Raw genomic sequence first — 24720 nt, forward strand, 5'->3', positions numbered from 1 at the left:
GCTTTCCCGCGCTGAATTTGAATACTGCGCCGGTATATACCGAGCGCAGTACACTCGTGTATCTTCGGGCAGTGTCGGCGCCTCTCGCGCTGACGTCCTGGACGTACAGGACGTCAGCGCGAGAGTAGCCGAGCCTGCCCGACGATACACGAGTGTACTGCGCTCGGTATATGTCGGCGCAGTATTCAAACTCGGCGCGGGAAACGAGCGCGGAGGACGCCACAGAAGGACGCCGGACCAGACGAAGAGGACACCCGAAGCCGCAGACGGACGCCGGACCCGACGAGGCCGCCGATGGATGCCCCGGAAGACACCAAAACTGTAAGTACAAAAAATCTTTTTTTCACAGGAATTCGGGGCAAGTTTAGGGGTGCGCGCTATACCATGATAAATACGGTACATTGGCTGCTTTTATATGAATGCACTTTTGCATGACTTGGTGTTTTTTTTCTTTTTACTAACCTGCCTTGAGTTTTACTGCATGTGCGTTTATGCAAAGATGCATAACAAGGTGGGGAAAAAATAAAAATTACAAAAAGTTGTAAATGTGGCCTTCTAAAATCCCTGTATGTAGAACTGGCCTGGAATGGAATTTTCTACATTTAATTTGCAGCTATCCAAACTAAGCAGTTGATAGACAGGAGGGGAACGTTGATCATCTTCCCTACTATTTAAGTGCCTTATTGCTTCACAAAGAATATGTGGTAGCAAAAAAAAAAGGAAAAGAAAATATATATCAAATACAAAAGAAGAAAAAAAAAGAAATCTAAAAAAATATACATCTGGATTCTATAAAAAATATGAGGAATATTTGCTGGTAACAAGATACCACAGACCAACCCATGACAGTCGAAGGTTGGGCGCTGGGAGAGTCGCCAACAAAAATGGGTACCAAAGGGGCGAAATCTGTCGCGTGCGGCGGATGCTCTTCCCCAACGGTGAAGCAGACTCTTTACTGAGCACTTGTGTGTGTAACCTGTATTATGCGTCTCAATACACCCTCCGAGTTCAGGAAGCCCTCTGCTAGCATCAGGAACGGACACCCGTCTCCCCGTGACGCCTGTGTAAACTTAACCGGACAGAGTCTCTTCAGTAACTTAGACCTCCAGCACTGTGCTCAGTTGAGTCTCTCCGGCTGTTTGGACCGGTTCCGGTGCTTCGGCGGGGCTGGCGGAATCCCAAGTGCTGCTTGCATTGTCCAGAGTGTTTCCTGTGGAACCGGCGCTGTTGACGCTGCCTGTCCGGGACCGGTATGGAGGCAGCTCCGTCTGGCTGTAAGATTCCATGTCGGAGGGATACGGAGGAGGCGGCAGAGAGAACCAAGGCGGAGGGGAGCTGAGTGAGGAAACACAAATGTCTAATTTAGAACAATACTACTCATAAATTATAGGAGATGACGGTTTGGGGTTGATTTACTAAAACTGGAGCGTGAACAATCTGGTACAGCTCTGCATAGAAACCAGGATTTGTTTGTCAAAGTCTTATTGAATAAGCTGATATTTGTAGCGGATTGGCTTCCAGTTTTTGAAAATCAACCCCTTTTTGTGGCAAATACATAAAAACACCCTTCAGTACAAAATCCTTCAAAAGTAACAATTGTTTTTCAGTCGACCTGGTGCTTTAATATTGACATAGTAACATGACACAATTCTATCTAGTTTAATCAATGAAAAGGGGAAAAAAATTATACATACCGTATATACTCGCGTATAAGCCAAGTTTTTCAGCACTTTTTTTGTGCTGAAAATGCCCCTCTCGGCTTATCCTCGAGTCACCATTTTGCGCCTGAACTCCCGGACTTTGGGGACCCAGTACGGCCCGGCCGTAGGTCCCCTGGACCCCACCTTGGCACACACGTAGCCAAACTCTTCATCTACAAGTGTGCAAAGTTTGTTGTCCGGGGGACCTGCAGCCGGGGAGCACCGATTTTTTCAAAGCCGGGCAACCCTTCCATAGACTCCCACGTTAAATGGTAATTTCTCAGGTGAATTTTGGGACCCGGTATCTCTCGGACCAGGAACTTGGCACACATGTAGCCCCATTTCTCCTCTATAAGTGTGCAAAGTTTGTTGTCTGGGGGACCTATGGCTGGGGAGCGCCGATTTTTCAAAGCCGGGCACCCCTTCCGAAAAATCTCATGTTAAACGTCAGTCTAATCATGGGCACAGTGAGGCATGCAGGCGGACACCCTAGGCTTATACTTGAGTCAATACGTTTTCCCATTTTTTTTGTGGTAAAATTAGGTGCCTCGGCTTATATTCGGGTCGGCTTATACTCAAGTATATATATATATAATTCAATACTGTATACACAATTCTATACCCACAGTTGATCCAGACCAGAAGAAGGCAATTTGTGAGCCTCCATCTATGACATTAAGGGAATTAGGTTCAATTGAAACGCAGATCTTTTTAGTGCCCAAATATATACAGTGGAACCTCGATTTACAAGTAGCATGGTTAACGAGCATTTAAAAAAAATTCTGACTCTGTTTTTGAGTGTTGTCTCGCAACACGAGCAGAATTCAAGCCAATGGGTTGTGCAGTACTGCATTTGGCCTGATGTCCGGGGGCGCCGGAGCCATTTCGAAATGCTCAGAAATACTCCATTACCGGGTGTTTGAGCCTTTTTTCGAGGTCAGCTGAGCTGTCTTCAGGCCTTTCTGAGTGTTTCTGAGGCTCACCGGTGCCTCCCCCCACCCTCTGGCCACATGCGGTATTGCATGCCATTGAAGTCAATGCGGAACAGTGCTTTGGATTACGAGAATTCTCCTGGAATGGATGGATTATGCTCGTAATCCAAGGCTCCACTGTGTGTGTGTGTGTGTGTGTGTGTGTGTGTGTGTGTGTGTATATATATATGTAAATAAATTATATTTTTATTCACTTCCTCTTTCAATGATATTGCCACAAAAAAATTAAAAATACATAACAAATCACAGACTCACTTGTGGTCCAGCACGGCCTCGCTGTAGGATGGCGGAGACTCGATGCTGACTGGCGGCTGGTACCCCTCGCCCGACATGTACTGCACCCCGTTGTTGACGTTGTAGGTGACTCTGCAGTTGTGCGGGTGGTCCAGCACCACCAGTCTGGAGAGCAGGAGCGGGTGCTGCAGCCGGTGCACCGGAAGACTCATCAGGTTCGTACGTTTCCTTTGATGGTGCAAGATCAGAGCCAGCAGCGCCACCACCAGCACGAAGATGACGGAGCTGCCGATGATGGTGTACGTGATACTCGGGTAATATAGAAGGTGACTTTCCGAGGACACAAACTCCTTCTTACTGCCGCCATCTGTGGAGAGAAAAGGAGAACAATCAGAAAAAAAAAAAAGCCTATAAACGCTTAGGGTGGAATGTAATAGTAATAGAAAAATTCAATGGGTCCAATGCAAAAAAAAACGTAAGTAAATAACTAACTCTGCCACAAGCCGCTTTGAAAGAATAGAAGTTGTACATTAAAAGTCAGGCTAGGCAGGCAGCAATTATTTATGCAGTACTCTGATTTTATTGTACGTGCAGACTTTTCCCCGGGGTCTTTTAAATGGCATGTTTATTACGACTTTTTATGCACATGTGACCGGGGTCGATTCAGAGCAGGATTAATGCAAAATTCTTCAATATCTGGTCCATTTAGCTAATTTGCTTACTGATGGATGGGTTTGTTTGGGGATATTTTGAATAAATGATTTTAATCATGTGCTTGCAAGTCAATCGGATATTTATTTTCTACTCTTGGATATGTCATTACTTTAAAAAAGTGGATCAGATTTGTAAATATAATGACTCTGGCTTTATTTTCTGCAGTGTGGATTTTCTTATTATACAGAGATATTTTTGTATGAGAAGTTGTACTTGGTAATGTTTTCAAACCTTTACGCACAATTTCCGTTCATTACAAGACCACTAAAAAGTAAAATAAGAAAGACCTTATAGCAGCACACTTATCGGCCAAATTCAAATCAAATCTCTTGTAGACATTACAGAATCTGGGAGTTTACTTACTCAACATACCACCTGCAAGAGAGCCAGGCCTAAAGGGAACCAAACCTTTCAATATACACAAGGTTTTATTAAAATGTTTTTTCTTCCTTGCATGCACTGGACAAAAACTTTAAACAAAGCGGTATCTGTTTTTAAAGATTCGCTTGAGAGGGTTCCTTCCCAAATGGAAGAACGCCAACGGTTCAGCCGGTGCAGGAAATTTAAAAAACACAAGTGCCAAGTTCAACCAGCAACTGAGCGTACTGTATGAAGCCTTGAGTAAAGGGCGGCTGCAAGGCTTGCTCTAAAGCAGAGTTTCTCAACCAGGGTTCCGTGGACCCCTGGGGTTCCTCCAGAGATTTCTAGGAGTTCCTTGAGCAATTTCTGCCGCTTGGATGACTTCCCACTGACACCAATGATGTTTTTAGCCATCTGTAAGGGGGTAATTCTTCCCAATGACCACACGCTAATGCAGGGGAGGGCTGGCAGCCTTAGGCCTGGGGGGCAAGTCCAGTCAAGTGGCCCATAGAGCGTGGAAAAGTGATGGATCGAGGAAAACAGTCTAAGATTTTTTACACAGCGGCCCCCTTACATCAGAGTCCACACAGTGGCCCCCCTTACATCAGAGTCCACACAGAGGCCCCCCTTACATCAGAGTCCACACAGAGGCCCCCCTTACATCAGAGTCCGCACAGAGGCCCCCCCTTACATCAGAGTCCGCACAGAGGCCCCCATTACATCAGAGTCCGCACAGAGGCCCCCCTTACATCAGAGTCCGTCCCCCTTAGATCATAGTCCACCAGTGGGAGGTGAGCAGCGGCCGTTAAATGTGTTAACAGAGCTCCAGCAGGCATATTCCTGCTCTGCAAAAACAGCATTTGGCAGTGGCGGCCAGTGGCTGTGCATAGTGTCACCAGCCCGGGGAGAGATTTCCACCATGCCCCCCCTGCCAGCCCTCCCCTGCGCTAATGTATCATGAGTAGCAGATATAGTAATTTTTAGTAGGGGTTCCCGGAGGCCGGAAAGTTCAAGGGCTCCTCTGTGCTGAAATTGTTCAGAAAGGCTGCTCTAAAGGCTTGTAGGGAGAACACATGGGCGTCAGTAGAGCAATAAGTCAGGATCAATTGGGTCCCAATATAGAACTCATCCTACAACAAAAAGGAACTGTAATGTATATCAATATATACAAGCCAAATAATATATTTTTTTCTTTGAGCAGCATATTGAATGGTTATGAACCCCGTCACTGCCGGCCATAGATGGTTTGAATCTTGGCAGGTTCAGCAGGGACCAGCTAAGAGTCGAACCATGTATGGACATGCTGGATGTACCCAAGTTAAGTGATCAACTTGGGTACAACCAGCCTGTCGGACTTTACATGTGATTATCGATCACTGTGTACCCTGGCGGGTGCAACTCCCTGCACACTCATGCCCACCACTCCGCCGGAAGAACTTAATGGCCAAGTAGGAGGAATCCCCCCCCCCCCCCCCCATCAACACTGTTTCTTTCCTGCAACCATCTATGGCCGGCTAGTTTCTTGGTCCTATTGGAGCGATTTCTCTCCGTGTCCTGTCCAGAAGACACAACAGAAGTGATTGGAATCTCCCCAAAGTTTGGATACGTCCTCTAGAACAACAGTCACTGGAACAGGTGTCAGCACTGGGAGGTTTCCCTTTTACTGTACCATTTTGGATTTCCCACTTTCTATCCTGCAGGCAATGGTCTCCAGGACAAAAAGTAGGGTGAATCTTTCTAGTTGAGATACAGACAGAAATAAATGCTATACATAGGTTTTAACACTTCCATAGTCCAGCCAAAACTAGACCGTGAGCCACAAGGATGTGTGTAAAACCAGTTGCAGTCAGGTACCAAATACAGAAAGAAGCCTTTCTTAACCAGGGTTCCATGCAAACATGGGGTTCCTCCAGAGATTACTAGGGTTATTTTCAGTATTTATCAATGCTGCCTGCCTCTCATATAAGTAACCACTGACCGCCAATGATCTTTTAAACCATGAGTAAGGGGGAGGGATTTTTTTCCTTACGGAGTACCAATATAAGGAACATTCTACCTACTAACCGCTAACATAAGAGGCATTTTTCTTAATGACCAGCAATGTAAGCAGCATACTTCCCATTCACCACCAATATAAGAGGCATTCTTCCCAATGATCACCAATGTAAGGAACATTCTTCCCACTGATCACCAATGTAAGGAACATTCTTCCCACTGATCACCAATGTAAGGAACATTCTTCCCACTGATCACCAATGTAAGGGACATTCTTCCCACTGACCACCAATGTAAGGAACATTCTTCTCACTGATCACCAATGTAAGGAACATTCTTCCTACTGACCACCAATGTAAGGAGCATTCTTCCCACTGATCACCAATGTAAGGAACATTCTTCCCAATGACCACCAATGTAAGGAACATTCTTCTCACTGATCACCAATGTAAGGGACATTCTTCCCACTGATCACCAATGTAAGGAACATTCTTCTCACTGATCACCAATGTAAGGAACATTCTTCCCACTGACCACCAATGTAAGGAACATTCTTCCCAATGACCACCAATGTAAGGAGCATTCTTCCCACTGATCACCAATGTAAGGAGCATTCTTCCCACTGATCACCAATGTAAGGAACATTCTTCCCAATGACCACCAATGTAAGGAGCATTCTTCCCACTGATCACCAATCTAAAAAGGAATTCTTCCTAATGACAACCAATGTAAGGGACATTCTTCTCATTCACCAATGTAAGAGGCATTCTTCTCATTCACCATCAATGTAATGGGCATTCTTCCCAATCTCATTCATTTAATTAGTATTACTGCAAAATATTTTTTTTATACAACAGCCCTAGGGAGTTATTTACTAAAACTGGATAGGTGCAACTCTGCATAGAAATCAGCTTTCAGGTTTTATTGCCAAAGCTTAATTGAACAACCTAAAAGTAGAAGCTGATTGGCTACCATGCACAGCTGCACCAGATACTGAGTGCACCCATTTTAGTAAATCCCCCCCTAAGGCCCCTTTCACACTTTGTACGACTTGTCCCACGATTTGGGACTGCAAAGTGGCACGACAAGTCGTTACCCATGATAACCATTTATATTAGTACGACTTCAAGTCGTTACGACTTCAATGCAGTCCCTGCACTACTTTGGTCTGACTTATGTGCCAGTTACACAGGCATTCCCTGAAAATCGTGGCAAAATAGTGGAAAAATTGCACGACTTTGAAGTCGCAGTTTTGTGAAAGGGGCCCAAGTGTTCCACTCTCCTTATTCTGGCAGCCATCTGTATTATTGAAATAGTAATTATTAGCAGGGGTTCCCAGAGACCTAAAAAAGTTATTTCAAGGGTTCCCCCATTGCACAAAGTCCGATATAAAAAGAAACAGAACCAAAATGTGCAACAAGGCCTACAGGCTCAACTGGGCCCTGTTAGCCGATTGGCACCTACATACAAAACAAAGATGAAAGTCAATGGGATCCTAAATTGTGTTACGGCACAGGGCTCCTTTACAATCTTCGTCCGCCCCATATTTAGAACATGCCTTGCTCTAATGAACAAACTGTACCGTTTTGCTACAAAAAGGGAAAGATTGTTTACTTCCATTTGTCCATCTCTCTGCTTCTAGGAGGAAGATGTGACAATTGAGTGGTAAAATGTGGCCGAGTCTTCCTCTACAGAGCAAAGCGCCATCTGCTTGCTGGCATTTTGCTGCTGGGCTGAAAGTCTGATTTGTAGTCCTAAATTCTCAAAGCAATAAAACATTGATGAAATGTGCATCGTGCGCTTCGGCAGGTACAATGTCACAAGAGCGATTTGTGCGCAGCATAATGAGAGCCATCTTGGTTTGAGCTCCTGGGCTGTGCTATGATAAAGCAAGTCGCCTTATACTTCTGTCACTTGTATCCCTTGACCAGTGCCGATGCTGACCTCCATGGGGCCCTAAGCAAAATGACATGTTACATTAAAGTTGAGAAGCGGGGGGGGGGGGGGTAGGATGGGGATGAGGATGGGGATAGGTATCCCCCCCCCCTTCACACAGGAACAGAGCTGAGGCTGTCAATCAGCTAGAGCTCGCTCCCCTGCCAACATTTTTCTCTTGGTGTCAGGAAAACTTGTAAGGCCTCGTACACACGTCCGAGGAACTCGTCGGGCGAAACACATAGTTTTCCTCGTCGAGTTCCTTGTTAGGCTTGCTTTGCGTACACATTACAGACCAGTTTCCTCGATGAAAAATGTACACACGACCGGTTTCCTCGGAAACCGGTCGTGTGTACGAGGCCTCAGAAGTGACTTGTGCTGATAGAGGAAGGAAGCAGCAGACAGAAATGACACTTAGTGCTCTGGATTGAGACAAGTACATACTATAGAGGGATATGCTTTGTTCATATTTAATGTCTGAGGTTTACAAGCATAGTGTCTTCATGACAAAGTCACTGGGCCTAAAATAAGGAATAAATAAATAACGGAAACGTATTTAAATAATTTTATTAGCATGTTAATGAGGGGGGGAAAAGAAGGAAACCAGGGAAGGCAAAACATACTTAGGTTGTCTGAATGTCTTTAACTTTGTTTCAACAGTCTGTGGTGACGAATCAGATTCAATTATCTCGACTATCGCCAAGCCTTAGTGCTTCATGGCAGCCCTGAAGTGAGAATCTGTTCCAAAAGTAGCAAACTCAAAAAGGAGTCCAAAGGTGCAACTCATAGTGGAAAATAAGTAGCCATTGTGTGCCATTATATTTGAGATCTACGGTGTAAATATACCCTTAACTAAGAATATTTATTAAAGCTAGGCAGCGGTGAGACGTTTGTACAATATTCACTTTAATGAATGGATGTTTGCTGCGCTATAAAAATCTGCTCCTTTCCATGTTATTTTGTGTTGGCTTGGGTGAAACTCAAAGTCACACAGCTTGCTTAATAGGCTGTTTGGACCGAGTTCAGCTGACGGAACGGATACTCTACGAAAAAAAACGGGCCAAGTATTTAACAACCCAGCGATCCAATGTCCGAGATAAGCGTTTGCATAAATTGGCATGGCTCCTTATTTAGAGCAGAGAATGAATCCTCCGTCGCAGCCTCGGAGCGGAACAACATCATCAGATCTGCCAAATCCTCAGTATTGGGGGCGATAATGATTTTGGAGGAGAGTATAAACACAGACATAATGAAGGTGAATTGGCAGGCTTCTCCGTCTTTCAGAAAGAACGGCATAGGCAGCCCCGAGCGTTTCGGCGACTGGAACGGCATCTGGCTTCAGTCCTCACCGGGACCGGCAGCCACAGCAAAAGAACAGTAAAGAGAGCAACACACAGAATAATAGAAACCTGAAAAAAGTAAACCCGAGTTCTCTGTAATGCTCTGCAGCCAGGATCACATTGGCAGGGGTCCACGTCCCAAATCTGTGCAACATCCCTGTCTGAATGCAACTGGTTGCTGCGAGAATCTTTGTATTGTAAGCAATTTGTTTAGACTTTCTTCAGGTGAGATTGTATTGCATTGTGATACATGTGGTCAATGTAAACTATTATCCAAGGTGGTACACATTTTAAGCTGCTCCCATTGTGTTAACCACTTAAGCCCCGGACCTTTAGGCAGCTAAGTGCCCAGACCAGGTTTTGCGATTCGGAAATGTGTCGCTTTAACTGACAATTGCGCGGTCGTGCGACGTGGCTCCTAAACAAAATTAACGTCCTTTTTTTCCCCACAAATAGAGATTTCTTTCGGTGGTATTTGATCACCTCTGCGGTTTTTATTTTTTGCGCTACAAACAAAAATAGAGCGACAATTTTGAAAAAAAAAACAATATTTTTTACTTTTTGCCATAATAAATATCCCCCAAAAACATATAATTTTTTTTGTTCCTCAGTTTAGGCCGAGTATTCTTCGACCTATTTTTGATTAAAAAAAAATCGCAATAAGCGTTTATGGATTGGTTTGCGCAAAATTTTATAGCGTTTACAAAATAGGGGATAGTTTTATTGCATTTTTATTATTATTATTTTTTTACTACTAATGGCGGCGATCAGCGATTTTTTTCGTGACTGCGACATTATGGTGGACACTTCGGACAATTTTGACACATTTTTGGGACCATTGTCATTTTCACAGCAAAAAATGCATTTAAATTGCATTGTTTATTGTGAAAATGACAGTTGCAGTTTTGGAGTTAACCACAGGGGGCGCTGTAGGAGTTATGCTGCACCTAGTGTTTCTTTACAACTGTAGGGGGGTGTGGCTGTAGGTCTGACGTCATTGATTGTGTCTCCCTATAAAAGGGATGACACGATCGATGCGCCGCCACAGTGAAGAACGGGGAAGCCGTGTTTACATACGGCTCTCCCCGTTCTTCAGCTCCGGGGAGCGATCGCGAGGGGGTGGCTAGAAACGAATAGCCGCGCCCTCATCCCGGATCGCTCCCTGAGGCTTACCGACCACCGCATGCACCGGGGGGGGGGGGGGTCGACCCGCGGAAAGACAGCGACGTGCGGGCACGTCGTTCTGCCTGCCCGTGCCATTTTGCCGACGTATATGTACATGCGGCGGTCGTTAAGCGGTTAAATAAGCTCTTGTCAAACACTGAACCCAAGCCTAGTTCGTTCTGTCAGTAAGAATCAACAATAGCCTGACTATGACATATCTGACCTATGGCATTTACGATACTAAACTGCCATCTAGAGTTTGCAGACAGAAATGTGTGCCTCAAAGAAACTAAATGTAGAAACCAAATTCGAAAAAGCTATGCCCATGTGGGAATGTCTACCAAACTTTACAAGATTAAAAGGCCAGTGGCGTGAGTTGAAAGTAGGACTCTGCCAAGGGACAATACTAGAAGCCACACTACAAAAACAAGAGAAAGACTGCCAAGACTAAGAACACATTTTCTGCAATTGGTTGAAAAGCCTGGAGTCCTGTTTGCTATGGAAATTGGGGACCAGCTACAACGGAAGCTAAGTGACCTTTAGCAGATCTCTAGTGCATATAGACTAGTGCATTTGCTAGGAAAGGATAGGCAGTGCGTTTGTGTATGTATATACATATGTGTGTGTTTTTGTAGCACTCTGTCTAGTATTGAGTGAGTAACTTGTATAGCGCTACAAATGCGAACTAAATCGCTGCAAGGCGCTGTATCCAATGTCGTCGTCCAGCCACGCTTTAGAATAGATGCGTCTTAATTTTTTTTCTGAAGGCCCGATGGTTCAATTCCATCCGAATGTCTGTAGGTAGAGCGTTCCATAGCCGCGGTCCTTGGACTGCGAATCTTCGTTCTCTTTTAGATTTGTAGCGGGACTTGGGGATGTGGAGGAGGTTCCGATTAGCTGATCGTAGGGCCCGATTTGGAGTGTAGTGTTTTATTTTCTCGCATAAGTATCGCAGCGCGATTCCTTGTGTGCATTTGTGGGTGAGGCAGAGGGTTTTGAATGTCACCCGATTCTTTACGGCTAGCCAGTGGAGGGACCTCAAGACCGGGGAGATTGGTTCCCAAGGTTTTTTACCTGTTACCAGTCCGGCTGCAGTGTTCTGGCTGCAGTATTGTATTCCTGTAACTGAGTTTGTATATTCAGCCTTCTCATTTGGTAAAGGCACAATATTATACTACTGGGTGGTTTCTTGGCCTTACTAAAAGAATTGGACAGACAACAAAAATGGGCAGAGAGTGAGACCAAGGAGCCTAAGGCCCCTTTCACACGCGCGGCCCGTATTTGTGCGTATTTCATCCATTCGTTTTCGGATTAATACAGACATACATGAAAACACGATATAAACACGAAAAACACGATAGGGATACAAGAATAGAAGAGAAGAAAGGAGGGAACACCCAAATAGGGAACAGTTTCTATGGAGGAAGGGAGGAGGAGGAGGAAGGTATATTAATTGATTTACTCCATTCCCCCCCCCCTTTTTTATTTATTTATTTATTTTTTCTCTTCCCTTTTTTGTTTTTGTCGTGTTTTTTATTTTTTTTATTTTATGTATTTGTCGTGTTTGTATTTATAAATGTAATGTTCATTGTCTTTGATGGAAGTTGGTTTTATATGTAAGTGATGTTAAGCAATATACAGAAAATGAAAAAAATAAATAATTATATAAAAAAATACAGACATACATGTATCCCTATGGGATAGCGGGTGTTTGCTATGGTCCGATTCTGCAGACGGAGGAAAATCCTATTTTTCCATCCGTCTGCAGATCGTATGAACATGGACAGACGGTCCGTGTTCATCTGATCCCCCCATAGAGGAGAGCGGAGATCTGACAGGGTGCAGGGCCTGCCCTGTCTCAGCGGGGATCAACGGAGCGATCCCCGATGAGCAAGTGGATGAGAAAGGTACGGGATCCGTACATGTGAAAGGGCCCTAAGTGGGTGTGTTTGAGAACTCTCTTGCTTTACACATAAGTTTACAAAAAGGAGTGAGGTGGATTGGGTCTTTAAAGTGGAGGTTCACCCTCAAAAAAATTCTGACATCACACAGAGTCGAGCCATCCTACCGACAGAATGCCAGTGTTTTTTTTTCTCAGCACATACCTCGTTATCACGATTTTCACCTCACGGCAATCCCGCGGGACTGGGCGTTCCCAAGCACTGCCTGTGATTGACAGGCTTCCGAACGGCGCATACTGCGCGTCACAGGTTGCCGAAAAAACCTGAACGTCGGTGCGGCTCTATACGGCGCCTGCGCACCGACGTTCGGGTTCTGTCGGCAACCTGTGACGCGCAGTATGCGCCATTCGGAAGCCTGTCAATCACAGGCAGTGCTTGGGAACGCCCAGTCCCGCGGGATCACCAGGGGGGTGAAAATCGTGATAACGAGGTATGTGCTGAGAAAAAAAAAACACTGGCATTCTGTCGGTAGGATGGCTCGACTCCATGTGATGTCAGAATTTTTTTGGAGGGTGAACCTCTACTTTAAGGTCATGAGCAGTTAGGCTGTGCTCCCTATACTGTATGCATTCCAGGCCTTCATTTTTTTTAATTTGAAGTATAACTAACAAGATACACTGGTATCCAATGACGTCATTTCTTCTGCTCTGAATATTTTGAATAATTTAGAAGAAAAATCAGCATGTCACCCTCATGTACCCTCATCTGCATAGATTTCCATAGAGTGTGTGATTAGTTGCAGTCCAGGGTCATCAAGCACACATTCCATCACAAAACCACCCTCCCTCCCGTGTCATCCTCAGACATCATCCAGAAGAAGATAGCCAGGGGGAGGGGATTTCTGTCCTTGTGTTCAACATTTTTATTCTGTTAGCCTTACGAATTCCATCTGTTCCCTTCCATCAGCGTTCTATGCACTAATAAAGCGTAACCCCCAGCAACAAGCAAGTCGGTTAGAAAACTGCTAATTCTATTCGGGGAAAAGGGCAATGGATTTCTTCGTAATTCAAGTTTTATATAGTCTCATATAATCTCTTATTTTAACTTATTTATAGTCCCTTGACCTGTTTCCCGTAGCATATTGATCCCGCCAGAAAACGTATGAGATGGTATCCCCTGTGTTCTTTGTCTACCCTTTACTCTCATCTTTTAGCGTGAATCATAACTCTTTCTGTGGGCTGCAGAACACCTCCCCTCCACGTATAGGGAGAAGGAGAAGGGTTCAAAGTCCTGTCCTAGGGAAGTTTGGTTCCTGCTGTATAGGCGGCATTGAAACTTACAGAGCTCCTAAAGAAATAAAAATATAGCCCTTACACAGCCTGGAGGTGTGTTTGAGGTCATTGTCCTGATGAAAAATAAATGATGGTCCAACTAAACGCAAACCGGATGGAATAGCATGCCGCTGCAAGATGCTGTGGTAGCCATGCTGGTTCAGTATGCCTTCAATTTTGAATAAACCCCCAACAGTGTCACCAGCAAAGCACCCCCACACCATCACACCTCCTCCTCCATGCTTCACAGTGGGAACCAGGCATGTAGAGTCCATCCGTTCACCTTTTCTGCACGGGGGTTGGAACCAAAGATCTCAAGTTTGGACTCATCAGACCAAAGCACAGATTTCCACTGGTCTAATGTCCATTCCTTGTGTTCTTTAGCCCAAACAAGTCTCTTCTGCTTGATGCCTTTCTTTAGCAGTGGTTTCCTAGCAGATATTCTACCATGAAGGCCTGATTCACACAGTCTCCTCTTACCAGTTCTAGAGATGTGTCTGCTGCAAAAGGTGGCTACTTTGAAGAACCTAGAATATGAAATATATTTTCAGTTGTTTCACACTTTTTGTTATGTATAATTCCACATGTGTTACTTCATAGTTTTGATGCCTTCAGTGTGAATCTACAATTTTCATAGTCATGAAAATAATGAAAACTCTTTGATTGAGAAGGTGTGTCCAAACTTTTGGTCTGCACTGTACATATATACATACACACACACACACACACACACACACACACACACACACACACACACACACACTAAGGCTGCATTCACACCTTTGCGTCGGCGATATGCGGCGTATTGCAGCGACATTACATAGGCGTTTTGTCCCACGATTTGCGGCAAAAAAACGCGTCGTTTTTCAGCCTTTTTTTTTTGCTGGAGGGGTGATTTTACACTGTCTGCTATGCCCGAACGCTGAAGCCGCCTGAAAAAAAGGGTCCGGGACTTGTTTTGAGCTTCAGGCGTTTCGGCGTTCGGTGTGGAGATGTGAACCATCTCCATAGCCGACAATGTAAAAACACCCATCCAGCGTATTGCAGGCTGCAATAGCGGCGGGCGTCTGGCGTGAGCAGTGACCTCTGATTCCTCTTGTAATGTAACCAAGTTCTGCCTTTATTTTGTAAATATTGGTAAAAAGATGAGGGCTGGACAGCCGCACTCCAAACCAAACAGGTTGTCTTTATTCAAATCAACAGCAAGAACACAGCAGATCACAGCAATAGGAACAGGAGAATACCGACGTTTCGCACTGGCTTCAGTGCTTATTCATGGCTTTATTTTGTTAAGCGCTGTGCAAACTGTTGGCGCTATATAAAACCTGTATAATAATATTTTATATATATATATATATATATATATATATATATATATATATATATATACACACACATACATACATATATACACACACACACACACACACACACACATACATATATACACACACACACATATATATATATATATTTATAAAAAATTATATTATATTAATTTATACATAATATTATATACACACACACACACACACACACACACACACACTTTTTGCATGGGTCCATTTGGGGGGGAAAAAGCAAAAGCCAAATACACATACCCACACACGTTAAGTTGGGAAATATGCCAGAGTTGCTGTCAAGTTAACCAATGCCTACTGAGATTGCTAAATTTGGTCTGAACATCTAGGAAATAATCTCTGGTCATGAAAATGTTAAATACACTTTCCCTGCCATGTAAAAAAAATAACTGCCGTTTCCAGACTAGGTGAATTTCCCTTTGAATCCTGCGATGAGGGGTGCAGGCGAGAGATGTAATAAATTTAAAACGAGCCCAGATAAAGCCAGTAATTGAATCCCATTTATCACCATTCGAGATTTGGATCAGCCAACTGAGGCTCTCTGGTGTATTTGCGCCTGCAGGCGGCTAGGCGCTTCCTGGTGAAAGTTAAAGACCACGCTCTACTGGTCTCCAGTAACTAGAAAGGAGTCTCTCCAATGGGAGAAGCTGTGATGTCGGGTTTCATTAAACGCACGCTGCGCCCGTCCTTTGAATGACACGGAAAATGAGGCGAGGGTGATTAAAAAGATTAGTGCATCGTCTCATTGCTGTCACCTAATAAAAAGCAGCTTTATACCAAGGAAATTATATTTCTTATTGCATTTTTCTGCTTACACAGGGCTCAGGCATATGAAAAAGGCTGATATCTACTCAGCTGCGCCCTTGTAGTCATCCCAACCATGTGATATTACAGTAAATCTACAAAGGAGCATCAATCATATTTTCTTCCATAAAAGATGGCTCCAAGACATTCAGAAAATTAAAAAAGATGCTTACTTGTGTCTAGGTTTTGTTTTTGAAAAATCAGAAAATGACAACTGCTTAAAGCGGGAGTTCACCCGAATTTTTTTTTTATAACATTAGATTCATGCTCATTTTGTCAAGGGGAATCGGGTGTTTTTTTTTTAAAAACGAAGCAGTACTTACCGTTTTAGAGAGCGATATTCTCCACCGCTTCTGGGTATGGTCTTCGGGACTGGGCGTTCCTATTTGATTGACAGGCTTCCGACAGGCTTCCGACGGTCGCATACATCGCGTCACGAGTAGCCGAAAGAAGCCGAACGTCGGTGCGGCTCTATACGGCGCCTGCGCACCGACGTTCGGCTACTTTCGGAAAATCGTGACGCGATAGATGCGACCGTCGGAAGACTGTCAATCAAATAGGCACGCCGAGTGCCGCAGCCCATACCCGGAAGCGGCGGAGAAGATCGCTCTCTAAAACGGTAAGTACTGCTTCGTTTTTAAAAAAACTACCCGATTTCCCTTGAAAAAATGAGCATCAATCTAATGTTAAAAATTAACATTTCCGGGTGAACCTCCACTTTAAAGCCTACTCAGTTTGTACACCACACCCATGTAAAAATGTTTCATCATGCTATTCCCCCCCCCCTCCTAAAAAAAATTAAAAAAATTAACCACTTGTGAAACATCTACGTAGTTCTACTCCTGGCTTTCACCCCTTGGGGCCAAGGTGATGGTGAGGTAATGGACCTTCCAGCGAGATCCTGGAAATGTTCATATCAGAAGGGGCCCCTGCACTGTGTAGGAACACCTTCATTCCAGATTCCAGGATCTTGCCGGAAGGCCTGTGACATCACCTTCACGCCGCGGTGAAAAGTAGGTATAGGTTTAATTGTTCTCCGATAACGAGAAGCAAGTTTCGCTATCTGGGATCAATGCTCACACCTCCTTCACATTGACGATGGATCCCATTGAGGACCTCCTTGCTCAAGAGTCTTTTTACCCAAGCCACTTTCCTTTCTTTAATTTTCTTTCTTTAGTTAGTATTGAGTCCTCCAAAATAGAAAGGCTGTGGGAGGAGTGGAGGGCTGACCTTGGAGAGGGAAGACTGGGAGGACTGTTTTCGAGGACAGCTCTGAACTAGTTGTCTCCTCTAAGGACAAATTAATTCAAACCAAAGTTTGGTTTAGGATGTACTACACTCCCCAGAGATTGCACAGAATCTACTCTTAGAGGTCTCCTGGCTGCTCGCGCTGTCAAACGGCTGTTGGTACATACTTTCACATGTTCCTGAACTTCAAACCGAGCATCAGAATGGAGAAGAAAGGAGATTTAAGTGACTTTGAATGTGGCATGGTTGTTGGTGCCAGACGGGCTCGTCTGAGTATTTCAAAAACTGCCCATCTAATGGAATTTTCACACACACACACACACACACAAAACCATCTCTCGGGTTTACAGAGAATGGTCCGAAAAAGAGAAAATATCCAGTGAGTGGCAGTTGTGTGGAGGAAAATGCCTTGTTAATGTCAGAGAAGAATGGGCAGACTAGTTCGAGATGATAGAAAGGCAACAGTAACTCAAATAATCACACGTTATATCCAAGGTGTGCCATCTAAAAATTAAAATCAATAACTCAAAGTTGTTACATCCAAAAGTTACCATTCTCTGAACGCACAACACATTGATCCTTGAAGCAGATGGGCTATAGCAGCCGAAGACCACAACGGGTGCCATTCCTGTCAGCCAAGACAGAAAACTGAGGCTACAATTTGCACAGGATCATCAAAATTGGGCAATAGAAAATTGGAAAAACGTTGCCTGGTCTGAAGAGTCTCGATTTCAGCTGCGACATCCAGATGGTAGAGTCAGAATTTGGCGTAAACATGAAAGCATGGACCCATCAACGGTTCAGGCTGGTGGTAATGGTGCAATGGTGTGGGGGATATTTTCTTGGCACACTTTGGACTCCTTAGCACCAATTGAGCATCGTTTAAACGCCAAGACCTACCTGAGTATTGTTGCAGACCTGACACTACTAGGAGTGTCAAATTCTTGGCACACCTGCTGGATGAATTGGTTCTTCCCACTGGTCATGCAGTAGTGATGTTAAGGCCTGCAGAGCAAACTACCGAGTGCAGCAGGGAACCAAGAATCTTGATATTTCCGGAAGTTTTGATTCTGCAGGATCAGCTGCAGAGGTGAGTATTCTACATCATCTTTGGAGGGGCTCTGTATTTGGAAAATTTTAGGAGGCACAGTTGCTTTAAAGTGGAGGCTCACCCGGAAATAACGTATTTTAACCTTAGATTCATGCTCATTTTGTCAAGGGGAATCGGCTAGTTTATTTAAAATCGAACTGTACTTACCGTTTTAGAGATGCATCTTGTCAGCCGCTTCCGGGTATGGGCTGCGGGACTGGGCGTTCCTATTTTGATTGACAGTCTTCCGACAGGCTTCCGACGGTCGCATCCATCGCGTCACGATTTTCCGAAAGTAGCCGAACGTCGATGCGCAGGCGCCGTATAGAGCCACACCGATGTTCGGCTTCTTTCGGCTACTCGTGACGCGATGGATGCGACCGTCGGAAGCCTGTCGGAAGACTGTCAATCAAAATAGGAACGCCCAGTCCCGAAGACCATACCCGGAAGCGGCGGAGAAGATCGCTCTCTAAAACGGCAAGTACAGCTTCGATTTTAAAACAACTAGCTGATTCCCCTAGACAAAATGAGCATCAATCTAAGGGTAAAACATTTTTTATGGGTGAACTCCCGCTTTAACTCATGAAACATACTAAGAAAGAATAGGTTTTAGAAGTGTTTACTGGAGATGCCGAGATCTCACAGGCAGCAGCTAATAAAGCTACTTCTGGCTTGCACAGGGTGTAGAGGAACTCGCCACATTTCTTAAATGGAAGCGCTGGGTGTGAACACTGAAATCAAACTAATTGCGTTCCTTGAGAGCAAAATGGCATGATCAGATGGCGCGGTGACATAATACCTCACTCTGAAAAATAGCTTTTATGCAATTTTCTATAATTTAGCCTCGCCTGCAATCTTCTGGGATTATTTTCTCCAAAATGAGACGTGGGCCGTGCCTTCGGAAAAGTGCCTGCAGCTTGTCACATACATCAGTCCGTTGCTGCTTTTTGTCAGATATAATGCACTGCTGGAAAGTCACACCAGCTGTCGTACTACAAAAATCCAAGCCCACAGAGCCTGCTCCTAAAGTATAAACAGATGCCAGTGTAGCTGCTGGTTTGTTTTGGGTGGCACGTTACCTCGTGGCTCTTCCGCCGTCCTAGGGGTGTAGAATTATTGCTCTCGCTCTACCAATCGCGGTGATACCTCACATGTGTGGTTTGAACACCGTTTACATATGCGGGCGCTGCTCACGTATGTGTTCGCTTCTGCGCGCAAGCTCGCCGGGACGGGGTGCGTTTTCTGGCTCCTAACTTTTTTAGCTGGCTCCTAAATTCCAAGAAAATTTGTCAAACCCTGCCATAGGGAACATAAACATTGCATACCAGCGTGAGCAGCTACTTATTTTAAACCTTGTATCTTCTAAACAGGCAAAATTGACGTGATGACCAAAAACGAGCTCCCCCCGTCGTGTAAGCGGTGTCATGATTGACGAAAGGAGTCGAACGGCTATACTGCTCCTGCGCACCGCCGTTCGGCTCCTTTCGCCAATCGTGACACAGCTTACGCGACGGGGGGGAGCTTGTTTTTGGTCATCACGTCAATCACCAGCAAGTTAGGAACGCCCACTCCCGCGGGACTCGCAACCCGGAAGCCACGGGTGAATTAGCTGTACCAAGGTATGTACAGCATAAAAAAAAACATAATAGGCATAATTGTATTGTAATGTGGGGGGCCAGTGTAATACTAGAAAGTCGTTTTTAGGGTGAACCTCCCCTTTAAGTAAATAAACCCCACTGTGCCCTTATTTTCCCTTTTCGTTTGTCCTGCTCTGTATTTTACTTCCTTTCTCATCCTAAACTGCTGAGATAAAAGCTCAGCTACACAAAGCCCATTGTTTTCAACCAATTGGACTTGACTGGTGTATTGCACTGGGATAGCGAAGCAGAACAGAGAAAAGTTTTGAAACCGTTGGCATATATCGGCGATATTATTTACATTCAGCTGCCACATGATTATCTAAGAAAACCTCAAAAGACTATAGTTTTTCTTTAACACACTTTGATAAATGAGGGACCATCCATTGTCCTAGTCTCTTAGGAGGCGTACAGAGAAGATTTTTTATTTGAGGCAAATTTACAATCGTACAATCTGTTCCTTCGCTCTAATTCTATTTATGATACGTCAACAGAATCGGCATCAGAGGCACTGGCTTGTCTTTCTGGAAGAAGAGTGACGGTTTAGCGTCGCTGCCTCCGCCGCGTTATCTGGTTTCAGAGCTGCAGAGTAAACTAAATTTCTGCAGTAAATAAGCAATAATTCTGGGCCCTTCAGGGAATGAGACCATGCTGGTTCCAATGAGGAACGCAGCGGGGAACAGCTGGAATGCTCTCACCATCTGAGGGAAAACCAGACACCGAGGGCTGGAAGGGACAGTCGGCGGAGGTATAATTAACCTCCGATACACCGGCTGCCACATCTGCCAAAGACACGTGAAGGACGGTTAGGATACCAACTTCACGGTCAAGGAAACTTTCGAAAACTCTGCTGTAAAATTTCACATGACTGCTATGCTATCTAGACCCAAGAACAAAAACGTAACGTACTGCAGATTACCGTTCCTTAGAGGTCCAATCGCACGCGAAGTGTTAATGTGCGTTGCATTAAGACAGCCCCTAAAGCATCAAAAAAGGTGCATGTGGCATTTCTGGCAGTGCACCACAACACAGGTTAAAAGTTATTGTAAACGTTCAATTTCATAAAATTTTTTAAATACCAAACATGCCTATACTTACCTGCTCTGTGTAATAGTTTTGCACAGAGCAGCCCTGATCCTTTTCTTCTTGCCCCCTATAACCCCTTGCCAACCAGCCACAGCTTTCCTTGCCAAGGGACAAGAAGGATCGGTCAAATCATGTGACCACTGTAATTGGCTGCCACATTGGCCACATGATTGGGAGCTGGCCCACTGACTTCCGATCATTAGTAGAGCTCTATGACAGCTTGTCCACTGTGCTAGGAACACGCATGGATTCGCATGTGTCGCATGCGGGCGTTAACCACTTAACCCCCGGACCATATTGCTAGTCAAAGTCCAGAGCACTTTTTGCGATTCGGCACTGCGTCGTTTTAACTGACAATTGCGCGGTCGTGCGACGTGGCTCCCAAACAAAATTGGCATGCTTTTCCCCCCCAAATAGAGCTTTCTTTTGGTGGTATTTGATCACCTCTGCGCTTTTTAGTTTTTGCGCTATAAACAAAAATAGAGTGACAATTTTGAAAAAAAATTATATTTTTTACTTTTTGCTATAATAAATATCCCCCAAAAATATATATAAAAAACGTTTTTCTTCAGTTTAGGCCGACATATATCTTCTACATATTTTTTGTAAAAAAAAAAAAAAAAAAATATTGCAATAAGCGTTTATTGATTGGTTTTCGCAAAAGTTATAGCGTTTACAAAATAGGGGGTATTTTTATTGGCATTTTTATTAATATTTTTTTTTACTAGTAACGGCGGCGATCAGCGATTTTTTTTCGGTACTGCGACATTATGGCGGACACTTTTGACACATTTTTGGGACCATTGGAATTTTTACAGCGATCTGTGCTATAAAAAAGCATTGGGATTACTATAAAAATGCCACTGGCAGTGAAGGGGTTAACACTAGGGGGCGGGGAAGGGGTTAAGTATGTTCCCTGGGTGTGTTCTAACAGTAGGGGGGGTGGCCTCACTAGGGGAAATGACTGATCTTCTGTTCATACATTGTATAAACAGAAGATCAGCGTTTCTCCCCCTGACAGGACCGAGAGCTGGGTCCCCACTCTGTAACGATCGATCGCGTGTGCCCGGCGGCGATCGCGCCCGCCGGGCTTGCGCACAGGAGTCGGGGGTGAGCGGGGGGCACGCGCCCCTAGTGGCCTGCGAGAGAGCCGATGTAGAGCTACGGGCTCTCGCGCAGGGGAGCCGACCTGCCGCCGTAAAACGACGGCGGCTGGTCGGCAAGTATGCAAGATGGAAGAACGTATATGGACAGCCGCACTCCAATAAGTCTAAAAAAGACGTCCCCTTTATAGGGTAAAAATAAATTCACTACAAAAAAACAGCATACAGTGGGATAAATAGCTGACGCGTTTCACATTGAACTTCAATGCTTAGTCATAGCTATGACTAAGCATTGAAGTTTAATGTGAAATGCGTCAGAGGTTTATCCCACTGTATGCTGTTTTTTTGTAGTGAATTTATTTTTACCCAATAAAGGGGACGTCTTTTTTAGACTTATTGGAGTGCGGCTGTCCATATACGTTCTTCCATCTTGCATGCTCCGTGTATTGCCGGCACCCGTTGGTTCTTGAGTGGACATTGATTGCCTTAGGTGTGCTCACCTGGAGCGGCAGTCTCTATCTCCTATCTGGTCGGCAAGTAGTTAAAGCCCACCTTCTTTGCCATCACACATAAGTATTATGTGGGTGGCAGGAGGTCAAGGATGACTTTTGGAGCAGAGAACAAGAGTCGAAGATGGTCTGATCTCATGTTCATAGCAGGCACAGTCTCCCAGCTCTTCGATGTGCATAACAGCATCAAAATCAAGACTTCTCTAGGTATAAGGAAGAACATGAATGGGTAAAAGGAAGGAAAAATTTGCGCTAGGTGAATAAAGGAAAATAAATATAAAAACGAGTGAAAGGTTCTGCTGCTAAACACAAAAGCTAGATACAAAGCAAAAAACAAATGTGGATAAAAAAAAATGTGTAGCGCTGAAAAAAAGTCACATGTTGCCAAAATTATTCAAAAATAATTATGACAAAATAGTGTCCAATAAAGGTGAATGAAGTAATCCTGTGTTACTCCAATGTAATTCCAAAATATGTGAAGACTCACCTCCAGTGAATGTAAGGGGAGGCTTACCAGCTAGCCTGTGACCGCCTTTCTCAGGGGGGTCAGTACAGGCTCTGCAGAGATACAGATGATCGTGAATGGTGTCCTGTGGAGTCCTCCAGGAATGATCCTTTATCTATCCCCTCTGTAGCGATGGTCAGTGCTCCAGTGACAGGTGTTTCAGCACAAGAGAAGCAATGGTGATCCAGATTTTGAAAATTTAGTGAAGCCAAATGGTATAGGAAAAAAGAGAGAAGGCTTCCAATAGTGCAGACGTTATAAAAAATGTATTGTAAAATGCACAATAGCAGGTAAAAAACGCTATGTATAGTTGCAGACAATTTCCTTGCAAGGATGTATAAAAAAGAAGCTCAGTTTGTGTCAGTACATGGGTTGCCGTTTCGTGCATGCGCAGTGCAAAAAAAACGTGAGGCCCTACGGCCGTTTCGTCATAAACTGACCTCAGGATCAAAAGGATAAAGGAATATAAAGATAAAACTATAATACATTCCATTTAAGATATTGTGGTAAATCAAGCCCAATTGTGTAAGCAATTGCACATCAAAAAGTCAGCCATTCTCGTGTGTGACCGCTTATACCTCGCCACTTAAATTGTACCAATAATTCCTCAATGTAGACCACATACCGCAGGTATAACTGCATGGTGACTGTGCAGAATAAAATGCCCAAAATATAATCGCTTGTATAGAAAATCCTAGGCTCCTGCGGTGCGGAAATGGTAAACATCCCCAGCCTCAATCATCTGCATTCTGGTTTCTCGAGGCAGGATGCAACAATGAGGGAGAAAATATGTGTACATGGAACAATGAATGTCTGTTTCCAGCGACACAGCCATTTGTCTGCTCCTGCCGAGCCCTTGCTGCTAAGGCCTGTGCACATTGCCAGTTATATAATTCTATAAACACAGAACAGCAAGCTCAGCACTTTCCACAGCTATTGTTCTTGTGCCATTTTCTGACGCTGTTGGTGAGAAGAATTTTCTGTGCCAAAGAATTTGATATGAAAAAAAAAAAAAAAAAAAAAGGTGGAATAAAGTATGGCTTGGCAATGTACTCCAATCAAAAGTAAAAAATAAACCTTGCAATACATGCAAGAAGACCAGTTTAGAGATAGTTTGATAAGCCAGGAATTGCTGTACTGCACCAGTTCACCCATGACTGTTAGGGCGCCATTGATGGGTACTGTGGGCCCACCCAAGGCATGAAAGCTAAGTTACAGGTAGTCTTCATTAGAGTTCCCGATGTTGGAGAAGAGCAAGATACCCTATGGGTCCTGGTGTTCTTCTCTGCAAGCGGTCACCAGGTTGCAGCCCCCCAGGACTGCCCCACCAAGGGGGTAGCTGGAACAGAAAGGCCCAGGTGTGGAGACTGTACATGAAAACATTAGGCAGAAGAGTAGTCAGGTCTAGGCAGATGCCATTGTAGGCTATAGGCAAAGGTAATCAGGTCCAGGCAAAGGTCATTGGCAGGTAAGAGTTGGCAGGTAAGAGTAGACAGGTCAATCAGATTCACCAACAAACAAGAGGAGGAGGTCGTTAGTAGGCTGTAGGCAAGAAAATTAGTCTGGTCCAGGCAGAGGTCATGGACAGAGGGCAGACAAGAGAGTAAGTAGCTCAATCAGATTCTGAAACAAGCATGGCAATTGGGAAGTACAATAACTCTTTGCACAAAGGATTGCTGGCGGTAAGACACAGCACCAACCAAATCAAAGA

At 44.4% G+C, this 24720-nt stretch overlaps 1 protein-coding gene across 1 annotated transcript in view; it reads right to left on the bottom strand.

The window, feature by feature from the left end:
* Nucleotides 1–345: 345 nt before the first annotated feature.
* LDLRAD3 (low density lipoprotein receptor class A domain containing 3) overlaps nucleotides 346–24720 on the bottom strand; it is a 183511-nt gene continuing 159136 nt past the window's right edge. Inside the window, exons 5-6 of the mRNA XM_040328078.1 lie at nucleotides 2948–3293; nucleotides 346–1335 (exon numbers count right to left, since the gene is read on the bottom strand). Of these exons, the coding sequence (XP_040184012.1) occupies nucleotides 1098–1335; nucleotides 2948–3293 (584 nt within the window). The 3' untranslated portion in view covers nucleotides 346–1097. The remainder of the gene's footprint in view (nucleotides 1336–2947; nucleotides 3294–24720) is intronic.

This window comes from Rana temporaria, chromosome 11 (assembly GCF_905171775.1).
Source record: "Rana temporaria chromosome 11, aRanTem1.1, whole genome shotgun sequence".
Taxonomy (NCBI): domain Eukaryota; kingdom Metazoa; phylum Chordata; class Amphibia; order Anura; family Ranidae; genus Rana; species Rana temporaria.